The sequence below is a fragment of the Idiotropiscis lumnitzeri genome, chromosome 8 (assembly GCF_059441095.1).
Source record: "Idiotropiscis lumnitzeri isolate Australia: NSW breed Sydney's pygmy pipehorse chromosome 8, RoL_Ilum_1.0, whole genome shotgun sequence".
NCBI classification, from domain to species: domain Eukaryota; kingdom Metazoa; phylum Chordata; class Actinopteri; order Syngnathiformes; family Syngnathidae; genus Idiotropiscis; species Idiotropiscis lumnitzeri.
The window spans coordinates 7,616,847-7,639,857 of record NC_142398.1 but is presented as its reverse complement, the minus strand read 5'-3'; the positions used below and the strand labels follow the sequence as shown (position 1 = coordinate 7,639,857).

General features: G+C 39.2%; 2 protein-coding genes across 3 annotated transcripts; one reads left to right on the top strand and one right to left on the bottom strand.

Annotated features, from left to right (window-relative positions):
* Nucleotides 1-385: 385 nt before the first annotated feature.
* Nucleotides 386-13,644, top strand: prmt9 (protein arginine methyltransferase 9). 2 transcript variants are annotated; one of them, XM_088303280.1, is made up of 14 exons: nt 386-671; nt 2,003-2,206; nt 2,576-2,724; nt 3,679-3,915; nt 4,012-4,179; nt 5,181-5,283; nt 5,389-5,498; nt 6,199-6,391; nt 8,387-8,570; nt 10,249-10,613; nt 10,966-11,288; nt 11,382-11,535; nt 12,105-12,227; nt 13,288-13,644. In XM_088303280.1, the coding sequence occupies exons 2-14, from the start codon at nt 2,006-2,008 to the stop codon at nt 13,507-13,509; spliced, it is 2,532 nt and encodes an 843-aa protein (XP_088159406.1). In that variant the 5' UTR covers nt 386-671; nt 2,003-2,005; the 3' UTR covers nt 13,510-13,644. The 2 variants fall into 2 exon arrangements, with proteins under 2 accessions (XP_088159406.1, XP_088159407.1); XM_088303281.1 differs by lacking the exon at nt 386-671 and adding an exon at nt 1,791-1,906.
* Nucleotides 13,642-20,219, bottom strand: tmem184c (transmembrane protein 184C). Its single transcript, XM_088303282.1, has 10 exons — nt 19,745-20,219; nt 18,837-18,967; nt 18,718-18,754; nt 18,364-18,569; nt 17,795-17,869; nt 17,633-17,726; nt 17,441-17,553; nt 17,248-17,347; nt 16,503-16,674; nt 13,642-14,799 (listed from the first exon to the last, which is right to left on the bottom strand). Exons 1-10 carry the CDS (start codon nt 19,859-19,861, stop codon nt 14,477-14,479), a joined length of 1,368 nt encoding a protein of 455 aa, XP_088159408.1. The 5' UTR covers nt 19,862-20,219; the 3' UTR covers nt 13,642-14,476.
* Nucleotides 20,220-23,011: the final 2,792 nt, after the last annotated feature.

Here is a 23,011-nt window from a genome sequence, read left to right as displayed (position 1 = left end):
TCGAAAGCCTGTTCTACAGTTTGTGGAAAGACATGAACAATATAAGAGAAAATTGAGTATAATAGAAAGAATTAAAAATATAAATAATTTTTAAAAAGTTATTTTTGAGGTTGCATATTTTGCAAATTGGTATTTGAGGGGTCAAAAATAAAAATTAATGTAGTAAAAGACGCAAAAAATGACCACGATCAAGCTGAAACATTACAATCATGTGGAGGATGACAATATTTTTTATGAGTATTTATAAGGTTGGTTTCAAATCGTTATACATAATCGTTATACATTTCTGCGCAAAATACAGTTTTAAAATTGAGGGAACCTGCGGCGGCGGAATTATATTTACATAAATGTGCAACACCCGAGCCGATTTACCAGAAGGACCTGACTAGCGCAGTAATGCGATTAGCTCCGGCGAACGCAACCTGTGTATTTGAATTGGGGAATAAACCTTACGTATCGATGGGTTCTTTCAGCTTGCTTTGAGCCGACTGCGAGATGCCTCCTTGGAGAAGAAGAGCCTTCCGTAGGCTTATTATTAAAGACATTTTGATGTAAAGCGTGTCAGAAACGTCACCCAAAACGTCGTTTGTATTGTTTCTTTTTTTGGGTTTGAAACGACAATAAGTACCTCGTTCTAGAGATCATCTGGCTGTGATCTAAACTATTTCACGGTAAGGCAGCAGTAATGACGCGTAACGAGTTGCATTTTAAAAAAATAACAATACATGTCTATGACGCAGAATTCTGATCATTTGTTGTATTTCATCAACACGTTACTTGTATGATACAGAATCCTAGTTTTGCAGTATATTAGTCTGTCCATGCCTAAATGTGTCCTCACGGTGACGCTCTTTGCATACATTAAAACTACAGAATTTTGATTAAAACAAAACAGCAGCACAACTTCACTAATGGTTTGCCTGCCTGATTCTTAATATTACAAAGGGAAGGTGATGAACGTGTAATATCATATCATTTTAATAATAATAATGTATCAACTAATTAATAATGTCCTGGGCACGTGGTCGTAATTTTATGAGCTAAACAGCAAAAATAAACAACAAAATGATGGAGAAACTATTGCCAGAAAAAAACAGTCGACAACAAGATAGTGGAATAATATATATGATATAATATAATTTTACTGGTATAAAATTGGAATTTTACAGGATATTAATACTATTACAAGTATATAATAGTAATGTGACAAATAAGTGTCAATTTTACTTTAATAATGAGTGAAAATGTCATATCCAAAGAAAAATATCTATAGCATAAGCTATCATGTAAGATCTTGTTATTTGCAAAAATATTGTAATATTATTTTCCCATTATTCTCAAAATATATAAAATAATGTTGCAGTATTACAAGGGAGGAGGGTTTCTTAATTGTACGGTGACCTAATCAGAGTTTAATGAGATGAATAACAAAATATCTCCAGAATAAATTTGTAATATTGAAAGAGGATCATAATTTTACAAAAATATAATTGATCTAATAATGTCAAAATGGGCAGAATCATGCTGTTGTGGTTTGGAAGTCTGCCTCTCAGTTAAGAGGTCCTTTGCTCCAATTCCCAGCTCGGGCAATGTTTTTGTGTTTTCTCTGGCTATACCGACGCACACATTACAAAACATGGATGTTAGGTGAATTGAAGACTCTGAATCATATGTCTTCAATCCTGTTCCTCAAGGTCTGCTGTCCGCATGTTTTCCACCACTCCCTGCTGCAACACAACTGACTCAAATGATCAAATAATCAGCAAAGTTGGCTCGCTGGATAACAATCCTGACGATTTAAACCAGGTGTGTTGCAGCAGGGAGTTATGGAAAACAATCAGGAGCACAGTCCTTGAGGATTTGATTTTAAAACCCCTGCTCTAAATTCACCGTTGTTGTGTCACTGGTAAACATTCAAATTCTGTCAGCTGCAATTGGCTTAAGCTCATTCACAACCTAAATGAGGATCGATCAATAGTTGTTTATCTTGGCTTGTTTACAGGGGATGCCTAATGCCAGCGCGAGGCCAAAGCATGGTGGCAGAAGAACTCGCAGGCGGCGCCGAGAGGACCCAGCCAGGAACGAACTGGTGTCCAGCTCCCTGGAAAGTGCCCAGCAATGTCTCTTCAGCCAAGACTATGGGCCCGCATTTGTGCACTACCTCCTGGTCCTCAATCTGGCGCCCGAGTTCAAGGACTTTGCCAGGGTAATGTCTGTGACCGCGCTGCTAATAAAAAAAATACAAAAAAAAAAACCTCACAAGACGTTAGCAGTCTTGTCACTCAGGCTGGCAAGTTTAGTCAAGTAATCACAACAACCTTAATGATCAAAATCGTCAACAATTAGTTTTAATAGTCGACTCGTCGTTTATTTATATATTTCATTTTTGGCACTGTGTTTTTCTCTCAAAATTGCCACGTCTTCCGCTGCTCCCGCTGGCTTTGTTCCTGTCTGCAACGTGGTAATCCAGGTCATCTATGATGTAAAACAAAATTCTGACTGGAATGCCTCGATGCAGATACTGAAATGGTCATTACATTATATATATATATTTTCTTCCTTGGTTTTCATGTAGGAGTCCTTCCGCTTTACACTCTTTAAGTGGGCCGAGGAGCTGGACTCGGCGGGCCGCATTCAGGACCTGTTTGGCTGCTACGAGCAAGCACTGGAGCTCTTCCCTGCAGACGAGGTCATTCTGAACAGCATGGGCGAGCACCTGTTCAGGTATGCGCTCATTTTTGATGTACACACAACCCACTTTTGTTGTAGGCCACTTTGTAGTGTCGGCTTCCCTCATTGGGCCAATATGACCATACATGGGCACTTTACCGCATTTTGCTCATCTGTCGTGGATCCTCCGAGCGCGAGCTGGGCACCCTTCCGTCCGTACACTTTCATCCATATTTATAAAAATAATCGCCGTCCTACTTTGTCCTATTCAAGTGCTTATGTCCTTGGATTTAACTCGCTAATTAAATGCAGCTTAGGATGCTTAGTTTGGCTCTCAATTGCTTCTTCACACAGCCACACATGTCACTTCTCGCTCGCTCGCTCTCTCAATTGAACTCTCACTGAAAGGGCCAGTACACGGAACAGCATTACAAGATTTTATTCTGCTGTGAGTGCAAGTATTTGAATTCCAATCACGTGGTACTAGACCCGGTTAGGGACTATTAAAGGGATGGAGGAAAACCCACTTCCATCCTTGATTAGTCTGTCCTTTTTTAAAAATGTCTTGTCTTCTGTCCCAAAAACGTGCCCGGATGGACTGACCGTTCTGTCCCAGGGATGAAATTCCCATCTCTGACTATGACAGAGAAACCAAATAAATATATACATAGATAAACACAACAAATTGATATGCTTACCAGTTTTGAAATCCGAAATCAAGGAAAAGAGTTGTTGTATTATTGTTCTAATTACCGTAAAATCAGGAACAAAATGAAAATCTTGCAAAATTAATTACACATGGCTATTGAACATTAAGGTAGAGATTTCAGCAAAGATCATGCAAGCTGACCAACATAATTTGCTTTTATTTATTTACTGTAAATAAAGGCCTTGATTAGTTCCGCAATGGTGAAATTATGATTTTCATTCAAATATTATAATGACTCCTTTATGATGTAAAACATTATCTTGTAAACATTATATATATATTTTTTTTAAACAACTCAGAATGGGCTTCCGAGATGAAGCGGCGGGCCATTTCTTCAAAGCCCTGAAGCTGAAGCCCGACTTCCCGGAGGCCAGGGAGAACTTCTATCGTGTGGCCAACTGGCTGGTGGAGCGCTGGCACTTCCTCATGCTCAACGACCACGGGCGCAACCGCAAGTACCAGCAGGCCATCCAGAAGGCGGTGCGCGGCGGTTGCAACACCGTATTGGACATAGGTACTGGCACTGGGATCCTTGGGTGAGATACAGACACTAGGCTATGTTTAGTGATTGGTTATGACATTGTCTTGCCTTATCGTTTACATCATTTCCGACATTACTCTCCAATTGTCAGCATGTGCGCTAAGAAGGCGGGGGCCGCTGAGGTTTACGCATGCGAGCTTTCCAAGACAATGTACGAGCTGGCTTGCGAGGTGGTGGCGGCCAACGGGATGGACGGCGGCATCAAGATCCTCCACATGAAGTCTCTGGAAATGGAAGTGCCAAAGGACATCCCGCACAGGTACACACAGAGTTCTTACACAAGTTATGGGAAACGCAACATATTTGAGTTTAGAAAATGTCATGTCCCGAAATGTTTAGATACCAGTTATTTCTTAAAACATAAAATTGAAGGGGAAGGCAAAATATTTCTATACTAATAATACATTCTGTGCGAACCCAACTATCTGAATAGGGTTCTAATTAATATTGTGTTTGTGGAATAGGAATTATTTGAATCGGTCCAAACATCGGCGTAAATAATCCGTCAAATGGCTGATGTTTTTACCTCTAATTATGCGCTCTAAACCAACTATAGCAATTGTTCACAATTAACGCCGGGATAATTATTTAATACACAAAAAGATGTACAGTGACCTATTTATATCACATGTAATGTGTTGATCTTTTTATGGGTATTAAATAAAAAAAAGCATCTTAATTTTTGCTTAAATGAGCAATGCAAGTTTGCCAGGAAGTCACAGGGTTGTCACTATTTTACACGGAACCCTAAGTCGTGGTTTGTTTGAAAATAAAGAAAAACACATTGCCATTTGAGTCAATCGTGAATGTGTTAAATAAATAATATCCCTGTAATAAACATATGACAAGGATTAATGTCTTTATTAATCTCAACCACTGGTTAACTTAATTAATAACTTAATTATAATTAAATGTATTGCGCCACACAATGCATTCTGCGGGCAGAAAAGCAACTTTGAGAAGAGCTGATCTAATCTAATCTATTAGGGCTGCACATTATATTGAAAAAAATAATGTCATAGCAATTTTGGCAATATGCGTAGCGCAAAGATGTGTAATAAATGAATACTTTCACATGGCATTGTATGTGTTTATCTGATTTTTGCCAATCAGATAACCCTTAAATGCGCATTGCCATTCAATTTGATTATGGTATCTAGAGGCATTACGTACGCTACATTAAAAAAAAAAACAAAAAAACATTCGCTTCCTCCCTCCCTCCTAACTCACCACCCTCCAATTTCTTTGTTGATCGGCCAGGGTGTCATTGGTGGTGACGGAGACGGTAGACGCTGGCTTGTTCGGAGAAGGCATCATCGAGAGCCTCATCCATGCCTGGCACCACCTGCTATTGCCTCCGCAGGTGACGATTAAAGCAATCTTGGCAGGAATTATCTCCAGTGGCTGCTCTAAAAGCTGCAAATGTTCTTAATGTTCATTGAGTCAGTTGTGTTATATTTTCACACAGAGTGAAGAGACTGCATTCAGGGACCCTTCTGTGACCGGCAGGGTCATCCCCGCCAGAGCCACTGTATTCGCCATGGCTGTGGAGTGCCTGGAGATCCGTCGTCATAATAAGTAAACAAACCACATTGTTAGTGTGAACTCTCTGAATTGATAACCCATATATGAGTTGTTTCTACCTTGCTTCATTTTGCTATCAAAATTTTCACATTAACTCATCCACTGCCATTGACGGATATAGACGCCAAAAAGTACGTTCATTTTATCCTGGCTGACAGTGAATGTGTTAAATGGTGGATCTTTTGCATGGACACGTTTGGCCAGTTGTAGCAGAAAATCTTTTTTCTCAAAATCATTCTTTTTGAATCATACCATTTTGTTGAAATGGCTTTTATTCCAGTCTAACCACTTGAAAATGTCGATTGGAGATTGCATGATTAATTAGACTTTTGAACCAGAAAATTGATTCTTTGTTTCTGAAAGAGATGTTTATTAGCTCGGTGCCGTGTTTCTCAAACATTTCCCGTAAGTACCACTTGGAAACTGACTTAGATTACCAAGCACCACCATCATGACTATGCGTTCATCAAATAATTCCAACATCAAAAGTATGGATACTCCAAAAACGTTTCGATACTTGGTATCGGCACGAAAAGTATCGCAATACATCGCAAAATGATTATTTTCTTTTCTCAGTCCAACTGTCTGTACATGGACAAAATTGTCCCCAAACAAGCGGAAAACAGTAACACACAACAAGACCTAAGAGTTCTGCAAATGAGTATTAACGCATGCAGATTATTTTTTTGTTCAGGTTATGCGTATCCGAGGTGGGCGGTCTGTCATTGGCGGCGGCCGAGCAGCTGCGCAGTCCGGTGAGCTGCAGCACAGAGCCGGACGACTCCATGGAGCCGTACACCACCGAGAGACTCAGCAGGCTGCCTGGAGGCTACACAGCCCTGACCGAGCCGCTCACCGTACTCCACATCGACTTCAACAACGTGCAGGCGAGCTGAGATTTTACCACATTTTTATAATCACTCTTAAGGAGGTAGTTTTTGTCAATGGTTGGTATTCTTACAAAGGGCAGAGTCCACATCTTGACACTGTTTTTCTTTTCACTACTAAACAAAAAAATAAAATCACATTCTTTTTAGAGGAGTAAAAAGAAATTGTTTCGCATTAAATGAATCTATCCCATAATAAATAATTTGCGAATAAAATGCAATCAAATGTTTGCCTTCACTGATATATTTAATTGTCAGTCCCGTGTTGAACTAAGGAGAGGAGTTTCATATAGTCGGGTGATAACGTGTCTAATTGCAAAACAATAATTTGCCATTAGTTATTTGTGTATTTTAAAAAGGAAGTCAACCCCCCAAAACGATTTGCTATAAAATGTTCTATGTGGCTTCACTAGTCAATCATAGCAGTCTGATTAATATTCCGTTTGTGGAACATGAGATAAGCAGCAAAATCCCCCCGATTTTCTTCTCAGGTACGACCCAGAGCTGATTTCTACTCTGCCACAGTTTTGGTATTTCCTATTTAAATAAAGTTGTTTTGTATTTGCTATATTAAATTCTCAAAGACAAATTGAATATATCAGGGTTTCATTAGGACACTATCACCTGTAAAATAACAAGAACCGGGGTGTAGGAATTCCAGGTCAACGCACCTCTCCTTCAGTGGCCTTGTCTCGGAATCCCTTACAATTTAAAGGGTGACTGTTTAATGAGCCCCTATGTGCTTTTTTGTCTTCTATGAGTCTCTCTCCTCCAGCAGAGGATCTAATAACTATACAGATTAATAATCAAAAAGATAATTAATTCACTGGCATTGGTCTTCTGGAACCAAAACATTTTGCATCATGGGTGGCCTGCAGGGGTTTTCTCATTCATTAGCACCTCGCAGACTTTATTATTAACAAGTTGATCATGCAAGCAGACAAGTACAGACGCTGTGTAACTGGGCAATTTGGACTGCAGACAAGCCAACCTAATTTATCTATCCTCATCATGCACATTGCTTGTTTGAGAGGAAATGCAGAAGGAATAAAGAATCGTGATGACTGATGAACTTGTGTTTTTTGGGACAATAGAACTTTAGTTTGGAAAACTCAAGTCAGACCTAACTTACTTCATCAGAGCAGTAAAAGCAATCAATTGAATGAATTAAATTAGATTACATTAAATTACAGTATATTACCTTCTCTACAACTATCATTCGTGTGAATGACAGGCGTGCAAGCGCTTTTTATTTATTTATTTATTTTTACCGTAATATATTATCTATAATAAAATAATATGGTGACTTCCACACCGCCAACTTTTTTCTTTAGCTACTTTACAGGAGTGAGTGTTTTGATCTTGTGCGGTCAGTCTGCATGTTAGATCCGGCAGCTGCTGGGATTCAAGACTAGGAGCGGATTGCGAAATGGGCTTCTTGTATGAGTCCTCATATGGAAGATTTTGCATATATAATAAATAAAATCCCATCCTGCTTTTTTGTTTGTTTGTTTGTTTTTTTTGGCAGATATCCGGCAGCAATCCGATATCGAAATAACAAATATTGAATCCAGAACCCCCTAATTTTTAGCCAGCACACTAGTCTTTTTTTATTGAAATTGTGACAAAATGTTACAAATTCACACAGACAATTTTGCTGTTGGGTTAACAAATAGAAGAAAAAAAATTAAATCAGGCCAGCAGAAAATTTTCTGTCATTATCTTAAGGCCACTTTGATGTGCTCTGTGTTTAGTTGTGAATGACCAGCACATTAAGTTTTACAAAAAATGTATATAATTTTGAAGGGGTCAGTTTTACTCACGATATAAGTCAGTTCCTTGCCTGCACTGTCATTAAAAGTTGTTGAATGATGACAATTCAAACCCTCTGATCTATTAATTCGCCAAATGTAACCTATTTGTAGTTTTGTCTGCCTTGTTGGACTTTTACCCCTAAGCCCAAGTCAAAAATCAAACTATTGCATGCCTTTGCAGGAGCTGGAGGGACTGAGCTCCAGGCCGGTGCAGCGTATGCGCCTGCCAGTGGTGCAGGAGGGCGAGCTGGACGCCCTGGCGGTGTGGTTCCAGTTGCACTTGGACGAAGAGAGCAGCTTGTCAACGGGACCCCACGAGAATACCTGCTGGGAGCAAGCCATCTACCCCGAGCACACCAGCAAGGGTAAAATGGGAATTTGTTCATTGCGCAGCGCCAAATGACAACCAGTCACTTCTAAGTAAGCGAAGAACTCCAATGGGCAGGGGATTGCGCCAAGTGGTGTCTCACATCAATTGGGGGTTTAGTGCCTTGCTCAAGGGCGTCTTTCCAGTGGTTGAGATTCCCTAAAGCAACCCATACAATTTAACTGAACATCGCTGAAAAATACGGGTCCAGTATTCTCTCTAATCGTGGCTTCTGCTCAAAAAATACCATGCCCCAGTTTATGATTGCTTGCAACATCCTCAAATACACTGTGGAACTATGTATTGGAAAACAGTCAAATGGTCTGCCTGTAATTCATATCTTAATGGTTCTAAGCGTAAGTTTCCAGAAAATAAGTTATTTTATTCTTTATACATATATTTTTAATCAATTGGCGGATTAGTCAGTTATCAGAATTTTATTTTGGCAAATTTTGGAATTGGTATCGGCCTAAAAAAATCTTTATCCTTAATTATTTTCGTTTGTTCGTTGTGGGTCTTTTAAACTTGACGGACTGATTTAATTTGTGACATAAATCTATTCATCAAACATTTTCTCCTGCAATCAGAAGAGTGCTCTTTCCTCGCATGGAACAGAATGTGGTCATGATGCTAATAGAATCAGACGCACAACATGTCATCCTCCAGACGGCGGCTGACTTGACTCTCGTCGTCGTCACGGGAATCCGTCGACATCCACGTCCATCAACTATCCGCTTCTTCCCATTCCACGATTATTTGTGCGCCGCGATCGGCTGTGACACTCTTTAGCGATCATGAAATATGCATATCGCTCTCATCTTGACATGAAGACGTGAACAGATGTTATTCCTGAAGGAATCCCCCACCACAACCTGCCCCGCCCCGTGTCCCTTTGAATCTCATTGCTCTCCTTCCGCTGCCACTTGTCCTGATCTCCAATTCCATTTCATTTACAATTCTATCATCACCGTCTCAGTCTACACGAGCTTGATGGCTATAAAAGGCTAAACATTTTTTTTAAACTTTACTTTTTATGGCACCACTTTTTGGTATTCTGTATTTATTGTCTTTAGATGAGACATTGTAATTATAATATTAAATATGTTATGCTTATGTCACTGCTATCATAGTGTGTTACTGTTGATGTAATTTTGCAGTGGCAATAACTGCCATCATATTTCACATTTTTCAAAATGAATTTTAATTTTCATATTATATTTATATATATATATATATATATATATATTATTCCTCACAAATATTTACATAATTGATTGCGATTAATTGTGTTTTTCAATTACAATTTTTTTACGAAGCTTGGAAACGATATTTACTTGAGTAAAGTCTTGGAATTAATGTGGAAAGACTGAAAAAAGTATATTTCTGCTCAGACTAATAGCTTTCTTTTTTTTTTTTTTAAATACTGGAAAAACAGTTGAATGATACACCAAGATATTATGGTATTTGAATTTGGTTTCACAAAGTGCAAATTATTTTGGACTTCTCCAATGAGCCATCAACTAATAAACTAAATTACAATTAAGCATTTTTGAAAAAATATAAAACTAACAAGCTAAAAACAAAAATCAAAACAAAATAACTCGCTATAATAAAAAATCTCCACCTATTTCAACAAATAGTTTTTTTATTTATTTATTTATTTTTTTTTCTATTAGGTTTTCTCCTAAAAGGCGACGATGAGTTGATCGTGGAAGTTTCCTGCCGGGACGCCTACCTAAGACTGTGCAGCGTGGCCGTGCTGCGCGGCAGTCAAGAGATCCGTCTCGGCACATGTCCGGACCATCGAGACTCTGGCGACTTCGTCCCCAATGCGGAAGCGGAGCTGTGCAGTGCCCTGGCATCACTCCAAACACGTCAACACCAAGATATCTGTATGTTGGAGTGCTCGGAAATGGCGCTCTTGAACAATTCCGACTACCATCGGAGCTTTGCCGGCACCTTGTCCAAACTCATCAGCCGTTTGAAGTCCCAATCCCAACGCCTGGAGGACCCCGCTGGTGTTCCTACCCAAGTTTGGAAAGTATGAAATTTGATTTGATCTAACCTTTGCTTAGAATGCATGCACGCTAAAACATAAGATAACATGCATGCTAGCGTATGTTTTTTAAAAGGCAGCAGGAGCAAAACTGAGTTTGGTTGTACTTTTTTGAAGTATTTAACAATGTACTCGTTATTTTTTTGATCAGTCCTTATCCACAAATCCACCACGTTCCTAATCTGTATGCAAGTTCTCAAACCCAAGCAGTAAATTCATCTTTATTACAATAAACTCTATCAGATTTAATGTGCAAACATGTTTTGGTCTTGTAGATTAAGCTTGCATTAAAATAAAGTATAAAAAAAACAAAAAACTTGTCTCTTTAAATGAGCAGGAACCCTTCCCTGCGGACCCTCTGTATGTTCTGGACGTGTCGGAGGGCTTCTCCATGCTGTCCCTCATCGCCGCCAGCCACGGCGGAGTGAAGGCCTACAGCTCGGTGGAGAAGAGCAAGCAACAGGAAGTGTTGGAACGCCTTGCCCGCGCCAACGGCGTTCCGGAGGGGAGTTTGGAGTTTTGGCTCAACCACGGCGAGGACGAACAGGGTGCGTTACAGAGGCCGTCGCGTGAGAAACTGTGGAGTGCCATCTTCCTGGACTGCGTGGAGACGTGTGGACTCGTGAGGCAGAAGCTGATGGAAAAGGCGTCTCTGGCCAGGTGAGGGAAAACATTTGCAGTCATTCAACATTTAAGGCATTGGTTAGATTTCCATATTTCCTTTGGGAATGTTCCCATTTTGTGTTTCCTAAGATGCCTGCTGGAGCGCGGCGGTCGCGTCTTCCCTTACAAAATGGCTGTGCTCGGCGTGCTGGTGGAGTCGGACACGCTGTTGCTCGAGAGCGCCGTCCAGGGCCGCGAGGCCACGCTCGGCTTCAACATTGCGCCGTTTATCAACCAATTCACCGTAAGTAGCCATGAAATGCGTTCCTCAAATAAACACCATCCGTTGTTAATCTATCCATTTTCAATAGCACTTGTAGTCATTTCATCCATCTGTTGTGTGTTTCTGTAACTTTGAGAGAAAAAAAAAACTATATTGAAATTTATCTTTCAAACGTAATTCTAAATACATGTAAATCAAAATATGTGTCAACAACACCTGACAATGATTTATTTCACTATTCCAGCCCTCCGTAAGCAAACTATGGATAAATCTCAGGAAAGAAAGGCATGACAGCTTACAATGTGTTAAAATGAAGGTGACTTTTACGGCCCTGATGTGGCAACACTGTAAACTAATATTAGTTGCGCTATGCAGAGGATAAAGAGTGCATGACTGTGAATGTTATATTGCCTGCCTACATGTTCAGTACGTTAAAGCAAAAAGTCAACTGATAATGGTTACTATCTCGAAGAACAGTTTAATCACGCCGTGTTCAAAGTGATGGTTAACGATTCAGCTGCCGTGTCTACTGCATTCTGTTGGATCCAATTCTGTACAATCCAATCAATCAGTGATGCTTTGTGTTGTAGGTTCCGGTCCACGTATTCCTTGATTTCTCCACGTTGGCGTGTCGACACCTCAGCGAACCGACTGAGCTCTTCGTTCTGGACCTCATGGACGCTAACGCTAACTACGACGACAGAGAGGTCCAGGTAGGCCAAACAAGGTTCCATAAAGTGTACCTTTTCAAATCCCTGCAGGTGACTAAAAGTAGTTTAGTACCCACTTTACTAGGAGCTAGTACAAGATGCTGCATTATGACTCAATGTAGACACGGACCAAAATAAGATTTACAATTTAATGACAAAAACGATCATATGACAAGAATGAAATCATATTAGCTAGCTGTAAGAAATTCTAAAGCAGCATGACTTTGTGCTCCTTCTCCTCCAACAGCTTAAACAAGTGAACAATAATGTACAATACCAGTCGCTAAAAAGCCAAGTCCTTTTTTCCACAAAGGAAGGCAAAAAGGATCTGGTTGAGAGTGCTGTCAAGCTAATGAGAAGGGGGCTAAACCTGGAAGATTATGGAAATGAAACATTAGAGAAATTGCCACCTAGATTCTAGCTAACTTAAGATAATAACGTGGTTGTCTTAATGGTTTTAATGGAAACAAAAATAGGACATATAAACCTAAAAAAACAAACATATGCATCTGCACAAGATGGAAATAGACCTTTTTGAAAACTTTTTTTTTTATGGTGAAAAAAGTTGTCTGACTAGCTAGCGGCTAGTGCATTATAACATTACAAGTCTTATCAAGGTTTAAAGGAAATAATAGAAAACAGCATGAGAAAGTCTAATGAGAATATCTACCAAACAGTTTCGATGATTAAAATAAAATTGCCAGCCTGATAGCTAATTAGTGACCAGCGCAAGAGTTTAATGTAACAGTTTGAAAGTCCAATCAGGGTTTAACGGGAACAAAAAGAAATGTACCAAAATAAACTAACACCAGTGCAAAACAATTTAATGAGAAAAAATATATTCCTAAATAATGAAGCCCAGTCACAGAAGAGCTTAATCAAAAACCTCATTAGAAAAGTTGAGTCAATAATGCCAATTGTAAAAGATGAATCCGGACAGAAACAAATAAACTATCAGATTATAATTAGCAACAGTGTGCTTGTACGACAAAAGGATACGAGCAACAATAAGATCCAAGTCGACGTCCTTTTTTCATAAAGTTATCAATACTGCTTTCCGTAGGTACGCACGACGTTGTCGGGCAGAATCACTGCGGTTCCCTTCTGGTATGACATCCACTTGGACGAACACACTCAGGTCAGCACGCTGGCCCCGAACTCTCACTGGAAGCAGGCCGCTGTGGTCCTGCAGCACCCCGTGGAGGTGGAAGCCGGAGAAAGGGTCCGGCTTGCTGTCAAGCTCCGCAACAGCAGCATCTCCATTGAGGTGCGGAGAGACGAGTGATGGCTGGATCATTGTCAGCTGGTAGCATGAGTGTTTTTAAACAGTGTTATTTGGTCTTTTAATGTTGTCGCATCTTTGTCTTAAACTAGCAACAAAAATATATGTTTTAATAATAAATACAATGGGAAAATATAACCATTATTGTGTTTTATTGTAAACAGACCACCATTTGTTCCGTGTTATTGTTGCTTTTATTGAAAGAAATAAAGCTATGGAAGGCATTAGAATGAGGGGCCACACTGAAAAAGGCAAAGTTTTATATTGTATATCAATCTATACAGTAATTTTCCATAATGTTATGAGAACACATTTTTGTTGAGTAATATAATTCAAGAATTGTAATTTATGATATAAGGAACGAAACTTGGTGAGGGAACAATGTTGCATTTTTATAATTTTAGTTTAATCTGATTTTAATTTACCTTGGGGGTGTGAAAGCTATTTTTCAAAAAACATCCTTATAATGAACAGTTTCAATGAAAAACTTTTTAAGTTGATTTAGTTAAATTGCAAATACTGTATTTCTTACCACCCAAAATTAAAACTTTTCTATTTTGGAATAAAAACAATTGAAGAACTGCCACTAAAAAGTCTTTTTTAGTAGATATTTTTTTCTTCTCATAACTTACCACCTTCATTCTCGTAGTGTAAGTATTAGATTGTCTTTTCGGCGTGGCCCTAAAATACTCTTTGATGACCGGTAGAACATGACATACACAATAACTAGTGGATAATTTGACACCAGATGTGCAATTCCCTGCAAATAGGTGACAAATGAGGCTAAATGGCAAAGGCAATATTGCTTAAAAATTTGACTTTAAAGTCTATTACTGAGAGATGTGAGTCAATTGTGTAAGCCAAGAAAGTGTAATTTCCTCACAGAACATTCTTGCAGCTGTCATGTTATTGATTGGTTTGCCAGTTAGCAAAGTCACTGGGTCCCGCCCATTCATCAGCGATTACACAACTATGTGATGACGATAAGATCCGCTTGGGCTGGCTCTTTGGCTCCGCCATCACCACCCCCGTCATCGTTGTCTTCGTCATCATCATCGTCGTCCCTGCTTGCGTCGCTTCTGTCTTCCTGTCCTTGGCTAAGGCCAGCAGGGGCCGACATGGAGTGTGGAGTCCGTCCCATGCCCTGGTAGCGTCCGCCTGGCGACGGTGGATCGGATGCGTTCTCGCCAACAACATCCTGGGACGCCGATGACGAGAGGAGGCCAGAGCGCTCGCCAGAGTTCTGTGCAGCACCAAAGTACGGCTTCCTCGGGCGACCCATTACTGTTCGGCCTGCCAAATAAAACAAAATGTGTTTGATGATTTGAGATTTTTCTCCCCCAATTCAGAATTCAACAACAGTTTGGCTATTAAGTTGCACAAAACATCAGAATTTAATCTGTGCGCGTCAGAGGGTTAACTCTGCACTTGTTCTTTGGCTTTTTGTTCAACTGAATAACTTTTGATCTGCCAAACTAAGGATTAGGTTTCCTGAATAATTACCGTATTTTCCGGGACATAGGGCGCCCTTTAAAGTCCCTAATCTTCCCCAAAACAAACAAAGCGCCTTGTAAAGCGACACGCCCATTATATGGACTAAGCATCACTCGTGTCCATCAACTCTTTCACTCATTGGGCTGTTCGGAGTGCATGTTGGCACACCCTGCTGGTCAAAGTCTGAGTCATCTATGCTTCTAATTGACCGTGACTTATACATTATGTGACTATGGTGTTTGGGTGATGGTGTGGGAGAAAGCTGGACATAAGGGCAGCTGTCCACAATGTTGTAGTCTGTCTTATCATTTATGTTATTGCAAGCAAGAAACGTCCCAGGTTTAGACAACAGACTGCAAAAAGCCCAAAGCACAACATGCACATCTCTCTAAACAGCCATGTGATTGGCTGAGTCTGAGTGGCTCCCAAGAAGCCATTGCTATAATGTTTTTGTTATTTTTATTTCTTTGTTTCATTGTTTGCTTGTATGCTGAGTTTTTTTTTGGTTTTGATTTGAAACCGTGACTCTAAAGAGTGTGGTGACCAGTGAAGTCCCTCCCCTGACGTTGTCTAGTAAACTATTGCCAAGACACCTTTTAATGGTTAGAGTCATTGTTATTAGCAGTGATTCCTAATAGTTTCATGACATCTGTCATTGAGACAGGGTGATATCTCTATTCCCTAAGGGATAGTGTCCTGTTGAGCTGGCATCAGCTGAGCTAGCGCGAGCGAGCTGTTGAGCTAGCGCCTTGTAGCGCGGTGCGCCTAGTATATGCATTAAATACGGAAATAGCACCCTCAACTGGTGTTGCGCCCTTTGATGCAGCGCGTCTTATGGCCGTAAAAATACGGTAAACAACTATGGTCTTATGAACGTGAATACAGAATCAAAAAAGATACCAAATGATGAACGAGCTAACTAACAATTCAACCTAACTAACCCAATAAAAACTGACTGTCACGTTAACTGATTTCCTAACAACAATGACCAAGTTACCTGACTAGCAGCAAGATTATTGACTAACAAACTAATAAATAAATAAATAATAATTGTGTTAACTAATAATACAAATTTTAACTAATTATAATAGTAAATCCATGAAGAAAAGTTGCAAAAAGTAACAAACTAATTGCCAAGATAGCTAAAAACAACCAAGACCCAAGACACTACCTGACAATAAAGTTGACCAACCTAAGACAACAACGAGGAAGCAAAATTGGTGCCAAAGGAACTCTGTTGAAGAGAGTTGAGGTTTCATTTTGACAAAAAGAATCCCACTAGGCAATTACAACGTTTTGTGTGGGTATGAGTGTGTGCGAATGGGAGGGGTCAATTACATGCAGATCTGTGCTATTTGTGTCATGTCTAACACAGGGTTAGGGTCCTCTATATTTCAGATAAGTTTTTTTTTTTTGTTCCATTTCACCGATTTCCACCTATTCCAGTCGTTATTTAGTGCTGTGTAAACAAAATCAAATTTAACTGAATTGTTTTCACTGACCAACGTTGCGGACTTGTTCCGAGATGTCAGCCCTGACATCGGAAACGTCCCACATGGCCATAAAGGAGTCAAAGCAGGAGCCCTCCTCGGCCTCCTGGATGTAAGGTTTGTACGTGAAGCTCACGTGATGAGCTATGGCTGCCAGAAACATCTCCACGCAGATCACAAAGTCCTGAGAGAGACAAAAAAAAAATGTGAATGTTCACCCAAACATCACAACAGAACACCTCATGAGACAATACCAACCAATCAAAAAGCCACATGGCGAATAAAATAATAAAAACACTGAACAGAAACAACCTAACTAATGGTCAAGTTAATAAACATTAACAAGATAACTAGCAACCATGTTATTTATTTTATTTTAGGTGCACTCTGAATATGCAAACAGCAAATTTGTGCAACGCTATGAGTTTAACAATGTTTAAGTCGTCTAACTACAACCAACAAGTCAAACGATCAAGTTGAACAAGCTAGCTTAATAACTAAGGACTAAGTTGACGTATTAGCTCACAACAACAAACAATCTAACTGACTAGAAATCATGAATTAACCAGCCAACTGACAAATGACCAAGTTAGAATTGAAAAAAAGCCAACTAACAACCACAAAACTCAAGATCAATGAAGAAAAACACAATAAACAAGCTAATTAACTTGTAAAAAAAAAAGCACAAGAGGCTAGCAAGAATAATCGGCACTCCCAGGCTGTTAAATTGATAAACGCGTGCGCTTGATTTGTTCACCTGAAGTCCGGTGGCTACGGCCTCCACACTTTGCCAGTCCCATGTGCGTTTCTCTGAGATGACACCCACCTTCACCAGCAAGGCGATGAGCACAGCTTGCCTGCAAAAAAAACACATTTTTAAAAAAAAAAGTTGCAACAACTCCTATTAATTTAAAAAAAAAAAAAAAAAAAAAAACCTTGACAGTATTTACCAAAATGAGACAAACACCACCATTTTAACACACAGGAACTTGCCCACCGGCTTGATGGGACTCAGCTCCTCTCGCAGAGCCCTGTAGAACAGCACCAGGCAGTACATGGCAAACTGGACGGACACAAGATTAACATTACGTACAAACGATATATACGATATATGAATGACACAAATGGAGAATTCCAAGTACCAGCTGTGACATGTTGTTGACAATAACCAAGTAGGTCCAAGCATTGGTGGAGCTGAAGTTGCCTTCGTCGTACACTTTGCATAGTTGACAGATGCTGCCAGAAAGAAGAAGCAGCGTCAAAACAAATGATCTATTCAAATATGAGTGAGGTGTGTGACTTACAGAGCGATAACAGTTGTGACGGGTCGAACAACCGTGTACTGCAGTACTCCCAGCTTGCACCTTAAGAGCAAAACCCTTTGAAGGAAAGGAAAGGTCGCCCTCAATTAAAAAAAATATAATACAACTTGATTTATAGAGCACATTTCACAACAGCTGGACTTGTAACAAAGCACTTTCCATATGGTGTAATATAAATTTGCAGGAAATTAGACCAAAATAAAACAAGCACATATACAGTAGGTACCAGAAGAAGAGCGACAGTTTCATGCAAGGGCTTCGCTTTAGCCAGTTGCCTAAAATGAAAGAAGCTGGATCAAACAACACTGATTTGCCGATTTAATTTAAAATCACTGTCCAGTTTATTTTTACTGTCCAATTTAAAACCCAAGTTTGAGACTGTTGGCTTTAGATAAGATGCCAGGGTCAACAGGATTGAAAGTAGAATCACCACTGGGACTGAACACCCTAACTTCTTCAATTCAGCTTTTACCTGCCTCTTAGACGGCTGCAAGTGTAGGCGGAATACTGTTGTACAGGAAATGCTGGTTGCTAACATGAAGTGAACTCACTCTCCCATGGGCCAGGGTGGGCAGCAGCAGAGCGGCGGGAGGTGCTTCTGCTGCTCCTGGACCTCCAGCATCATGACCAAACTGGGGTACTGGTTTTCCAAGTAGTTGAGCAGGAAAGTCATAAAGTTGTATATCACGTAAGCCTCGTAGCACTCTCGGCACGTGTCCACGTATATGGCGATGTGGGGATATTTCAAGGCAATCCACTGGAAGAGTTTTCAAAGGTTACTGTGCTATGTGTGGTATGTTTTAATATTTTACAGTACATTACAGGTCGATATTGTGTTGTGATATCACATCAAATGCCTCCTCAATCGTAATTCAAGTTAAGCAACTGTTTTTTTTTTAACTCACACTATCCAAGCTGTATATTGGCACCATCCACAATATTCTAAAAAGAAAAGAAGCAAATAAGAAGGAATGAATAATAACAAATGGCATCTTCCAGGACAAGGGTTTTAATGCTCCTTTACCTGATGATAGGTTTCTGAAGCTCAGGCTGAGTGTAGTGAACCAGATGCTGCAGGATGCCCCATAATGATATGGGAATGGTCATGAAGACAAATATCCCGGCTATGAACCATGCCTTGTTATGTGTGCCAACCTACCATGAGAATAATAATGAATAAAAAAAAAGGAGTCCAACAAGGTACACAAATGGCTGTCATTTTGCTGTTGGCGAACAATATTGTTGTTAAAACCGTCAAAGATCTCTCTGACATTTAAGTCATCCATGTCATGGGCATGGTACAAAGTTGATAAAGAACTTTCATTCTGATTCTGATGATGATTATTCACCGATGTTCAAACTGCCGCAGTATAGCACCAACGACAAATTTGATTTGCCCTAAGTATCTGTGACTGGTATTGACGGCTTCCACAAGTACCCGATTCCTTAAAATAAGGCCAGAATTGGCCCGAAACAGATTTTTTATATTGGTACGCGCTCATTACTACAAATTTATAAATTGTAACTGCAAATTTCACATTTAAAATGTGTGCACTGCAACTGTCGGGCAACAAGTTCAGAATGGAGTCTGCCTTTCGCCCAAAGTCAGCTGGGATAGGCTGCAGCACCCTCCCGCGACCATGGATAGGATAAACACGCGGGCACGCGCGCACACACTCACGTGACGCTTTTAAACCCAACACGGTGGCTCATACAACAAACAATTAATAATAAATAGGACGGATAACTAGTGCAGACAAAAATGAAAACGTGTAAATGCTTTTGCACAATATTGTAAATATGGAAGCTCATGTGCAAAGCTTTCGTTTGATTTTTTTAAAACAAAATATGTTAAAAATCTTCTATCTTTAATAATTATAAACATATCAAATACCCCAGAATACGGCGCTCGGGTACTGGCGGCCCACTCACCTCCGACTTCTGAAGTTCCCAAACACACAGCGGTAGGACCACAAGCAGCAATAAAATATACAACAAGACCACCAAAGGCCGAATCCATCTTCTCCAATTCCCGCACGAACAAGGCATTGTGGCATAAAGACACGTTAACAAAGCCTTCCGTGTATCGTTATTGTTCCGAAGATGTGTTCATTGTAGCTCGTGACTTTAATTTCCCCTAGCCAAATGGCTAGGCTAATGTTAGCTCGACAGTTGTTTTGCCATGTAAACAAACGACATACGTGGCCGTATACAAACCGCTGCCGAAAGCTTCTAAATATTAATCTGTTATTGAAACGATATCCTAGTATCAAGACAAATTATCCCGATTTTTGGGCAAATCAAATTGAGCTAAACTCGTTTTTCTTGGTAAGCACCCTCAAAAGTTTACTTGTTTCCTTAGGTGGGCTACTTCCGGCTTCCGAGTTTAACCCGCTTACAACCTAAAGTATGATTGGTAACCTTGTTTCCGTAGTCCAATAAGTGAAGAGGATTTTGTACATGGAGGGGTTGTAATGTTGGATTGTGATGCACGCGTTCCACCAGAGGGCGATGTTCATTAACAATTGCTAAACAGTACAAAGAGGCTGTTTTTGGGTTTAGGAAATTGTCATCTCGAAAGTAAACAAGACATATCACGTGGTTCTGTGTACTTTATAACCGCAAGATTTATTAAGGGTTTTTAGGTGTATATTTGCATATGCTTTCCAAGGAGGAGACTAAATCTTGAAATGCTTTTACAGCGACATTTTGTATCATAGGTTAACCAAAATAAAACATCAAAAACAAGTGTGATAATGTAAATATAAATAATCCGTCTATGTGCATTATAAAACCCTTTCATTGCCCAGGCAATGTTTAAAGCAATAATTATTGTCGAACTAGAAATAACGAGACTCAGTAAAATTAACATGAAGTTACATTTATTCACTCATGGAAAATCAGAATTTTGCTTCATTTGTGGTACACAGCTCACAAGTTAATTCCTCAAGTCGAGTTGAGTTATATTTAACTTTTAAATTCAATACATTTGCAGATACATCCATTTAATCTTGTGTAACGTTTTGCTTGAGATATAATCGGTATTTACTGCAACCCTAATGAGCACAAGCAATATAGAAGTAGAAAATGGATGAATTTGTTCAATATATTTTAAACGAAATCTTTATTTAAGCATAGGTTTAAGCAAAATGCATAATTGCACAACATTACAGTAATATTAAATATACTTGATACTTTTTTGTCTTACTACTGTATTTTAACTCCATTTTACTTGGCAAGCTAATTAAAATTTTTAAGGTGGCACTTAATGGGACTATCACTGTTATAGGCAACAGTTTAACACCGTTGACCTGTCATAGCAGGGTAAAAAAAAACAAGTCCTCTCTTATATCACAAGACTAAAATAAAGTAAAACCACTCACCCGTTGAGGAAACATGACAGTCCTGCATTTTTCACCAAAAATGTAATCAAATAATGAATTGTACGACTTTTGAGGTTCTTGCTCCATGCGGTTCTGTTTGTCTTCACGAGAGGCAGAACTTTTCCTCCCCGTCGCAACCCCCACAACCATTTTTTCCAGACAGATTGTTCATGAATGTTTGACTTTCTCCTTTTGGCTTTTTATGAATAAGACATAGTCTTTGCCACAAGTCACACGAGCGAATGGATGCCTCCAAGGGACGGTCGGGCAGGGTAAAGCCACGAGGGTTAGGGTGGATAAACATATGTCGCGTTTAATCACCGCCGAAAGGTGTTTTAGCTTAAAGGATGTGGCATCCGTCCCGGTTTATTTTTATTCTTTTTTTCTTTTCATGCTGCTTGTGCCTGACAGTCAGGAAATATGGCGCTGATAACAATGCACGACAAAAGAGGAGACAGATTGCGTAGATCAACTTATTGTATGTATCTTTTATTGTATATCATCTTATTTATCCAAATATGTCTACTATAGGCCTTTTTGGTGGGAAATAAGCAAGCTTACTTTAGTTCTTCTTGACAAACAACAACAAAAATAAAGTTGATTTTTTTTCACGTGTCATGAAACTATATTTCATAAAAGTCAAGCGCTTTGTCATAGATGCCATTTTAGTCAAAATATCAATGAGTCATAATTTTATGGGAAAAAATGTAATGCAACCTCAGTCAAATGCAGAGAGTTAAATAATCTGAGCAACTCAAAACTGAAATGATCAACCAGTAATTTTGTGAGAAAGTATTTCTTTTACGTGACTAGTTCACGATGCAAACTAATTTTATCACAACCATAGCTAAAATGTTCAACAACTTTATAAAAACAAAATTGTGATACAATGCAAATGAAGATGTGATTTAATTGGGAAAATCACAGAATTTTATGAGAAAACATTTGTTATTTTATAAGAATGGCCAAGAATCATTTTACACAAAATCGTAACTTGCAGTTATAAGAAACTATATTACAAAAATAACGTAAATTTCTTTTATTAAATTGGAGTTTCACACGGAAAAAATCTTGGAATTTTACAAGGGATTTTTGATACCACTTTATTTCAGATTGATAATACGCATCAATACAGAGTACCAATACCTTGAATACTTTTGATATATAAAATTACATTTCACTTAATAACAAATTATTGTGAAAAAAAAACATTTCTTTCTGACGCAGACGATTCACCAATGTGTCAAACTGCTGCAGTATAGCGCCAACTACTGCCAAGGAGGACTTAATCAATGTCACGTATTTTTTTTTGCTTTTTGAATCAGTGGCTGGCATCGGCAGCCTCCATAAGAACCCGATACGTAAAAATAAGACCGGAATCAGGGTACTTAACCATCCTTGAATTTTACAATCATAAACGTATAGGAGCATTAATGACTGTTTTTCCAAAAATCTCATAATCTAAAAATCAAGGGAAAATAAACAGATTGATCTGATATTGCTAGAATGAATTAGAATATCATAAAGGAATGTTTTGCAATATTATACAGAAACATAACAACTTTATGAATTTATCATAATTAACAAATATCTTTTCTTTAATAGTCTTACGAGTTTGTTTCAACTCGATACTTGAGCTTATCTCAGGTTGTAGTTCACTTTTTCTCCGACCATAAAGGTATTGTTTATGAAGAAAAAACAGGCATTCCTGTCACATTGAGCTGGGAAACGACAAAATCTCAAGCTCGCCATTGATCCTGTTTTTGGCAACACATGTGACAATCGAGTAACGCGTCTCAAATTCCCACATCCTCTG

Coding starts and splice junctions, on each gene's coding strand:
- prmt9 (XM_088303280.1), top strand. CDS start 2,006: ATGCCTAATGCCAGCGCGAGGCCAAAGCATGGTGGCAGAAGAACTCGC. Junction 2,725..3,678: donor ATGGGCGAGCACCTGTTCAG/GTATGCGCTCAT, acceptor TAAACAACTCAG/AATGGGCTTCCGAGATGAAG. Junction 5,499..6,198: donor GAGATCCGTCGTCATAATAA/GTAAACAAACCA, acceptor TTTTTTGTTCAG/GTTATGCGTATCCGAGGTGG.
- tmem184c (XM_088303282.1), bottom strand. CDS start 19,861: ATGCCTTGTTCGTGCGGGAATTGGAGAAGATGGATTCGGCCTTTGGTG. Junction 18,968..19,744: donor GGGAACTTCAGAAGTCGGAG/GTGAGTGGGCCG, acceptor TTCTCATGGTAG/GTTGGCACACATAACAAGGC. Junction 18,755..18,836: donor CTTCAGAAACCTATCATCAG/GTAAAGGAGCAT, acceptor TTTTCTTTTTAG/AATATTGTGGATGGTGCCAA.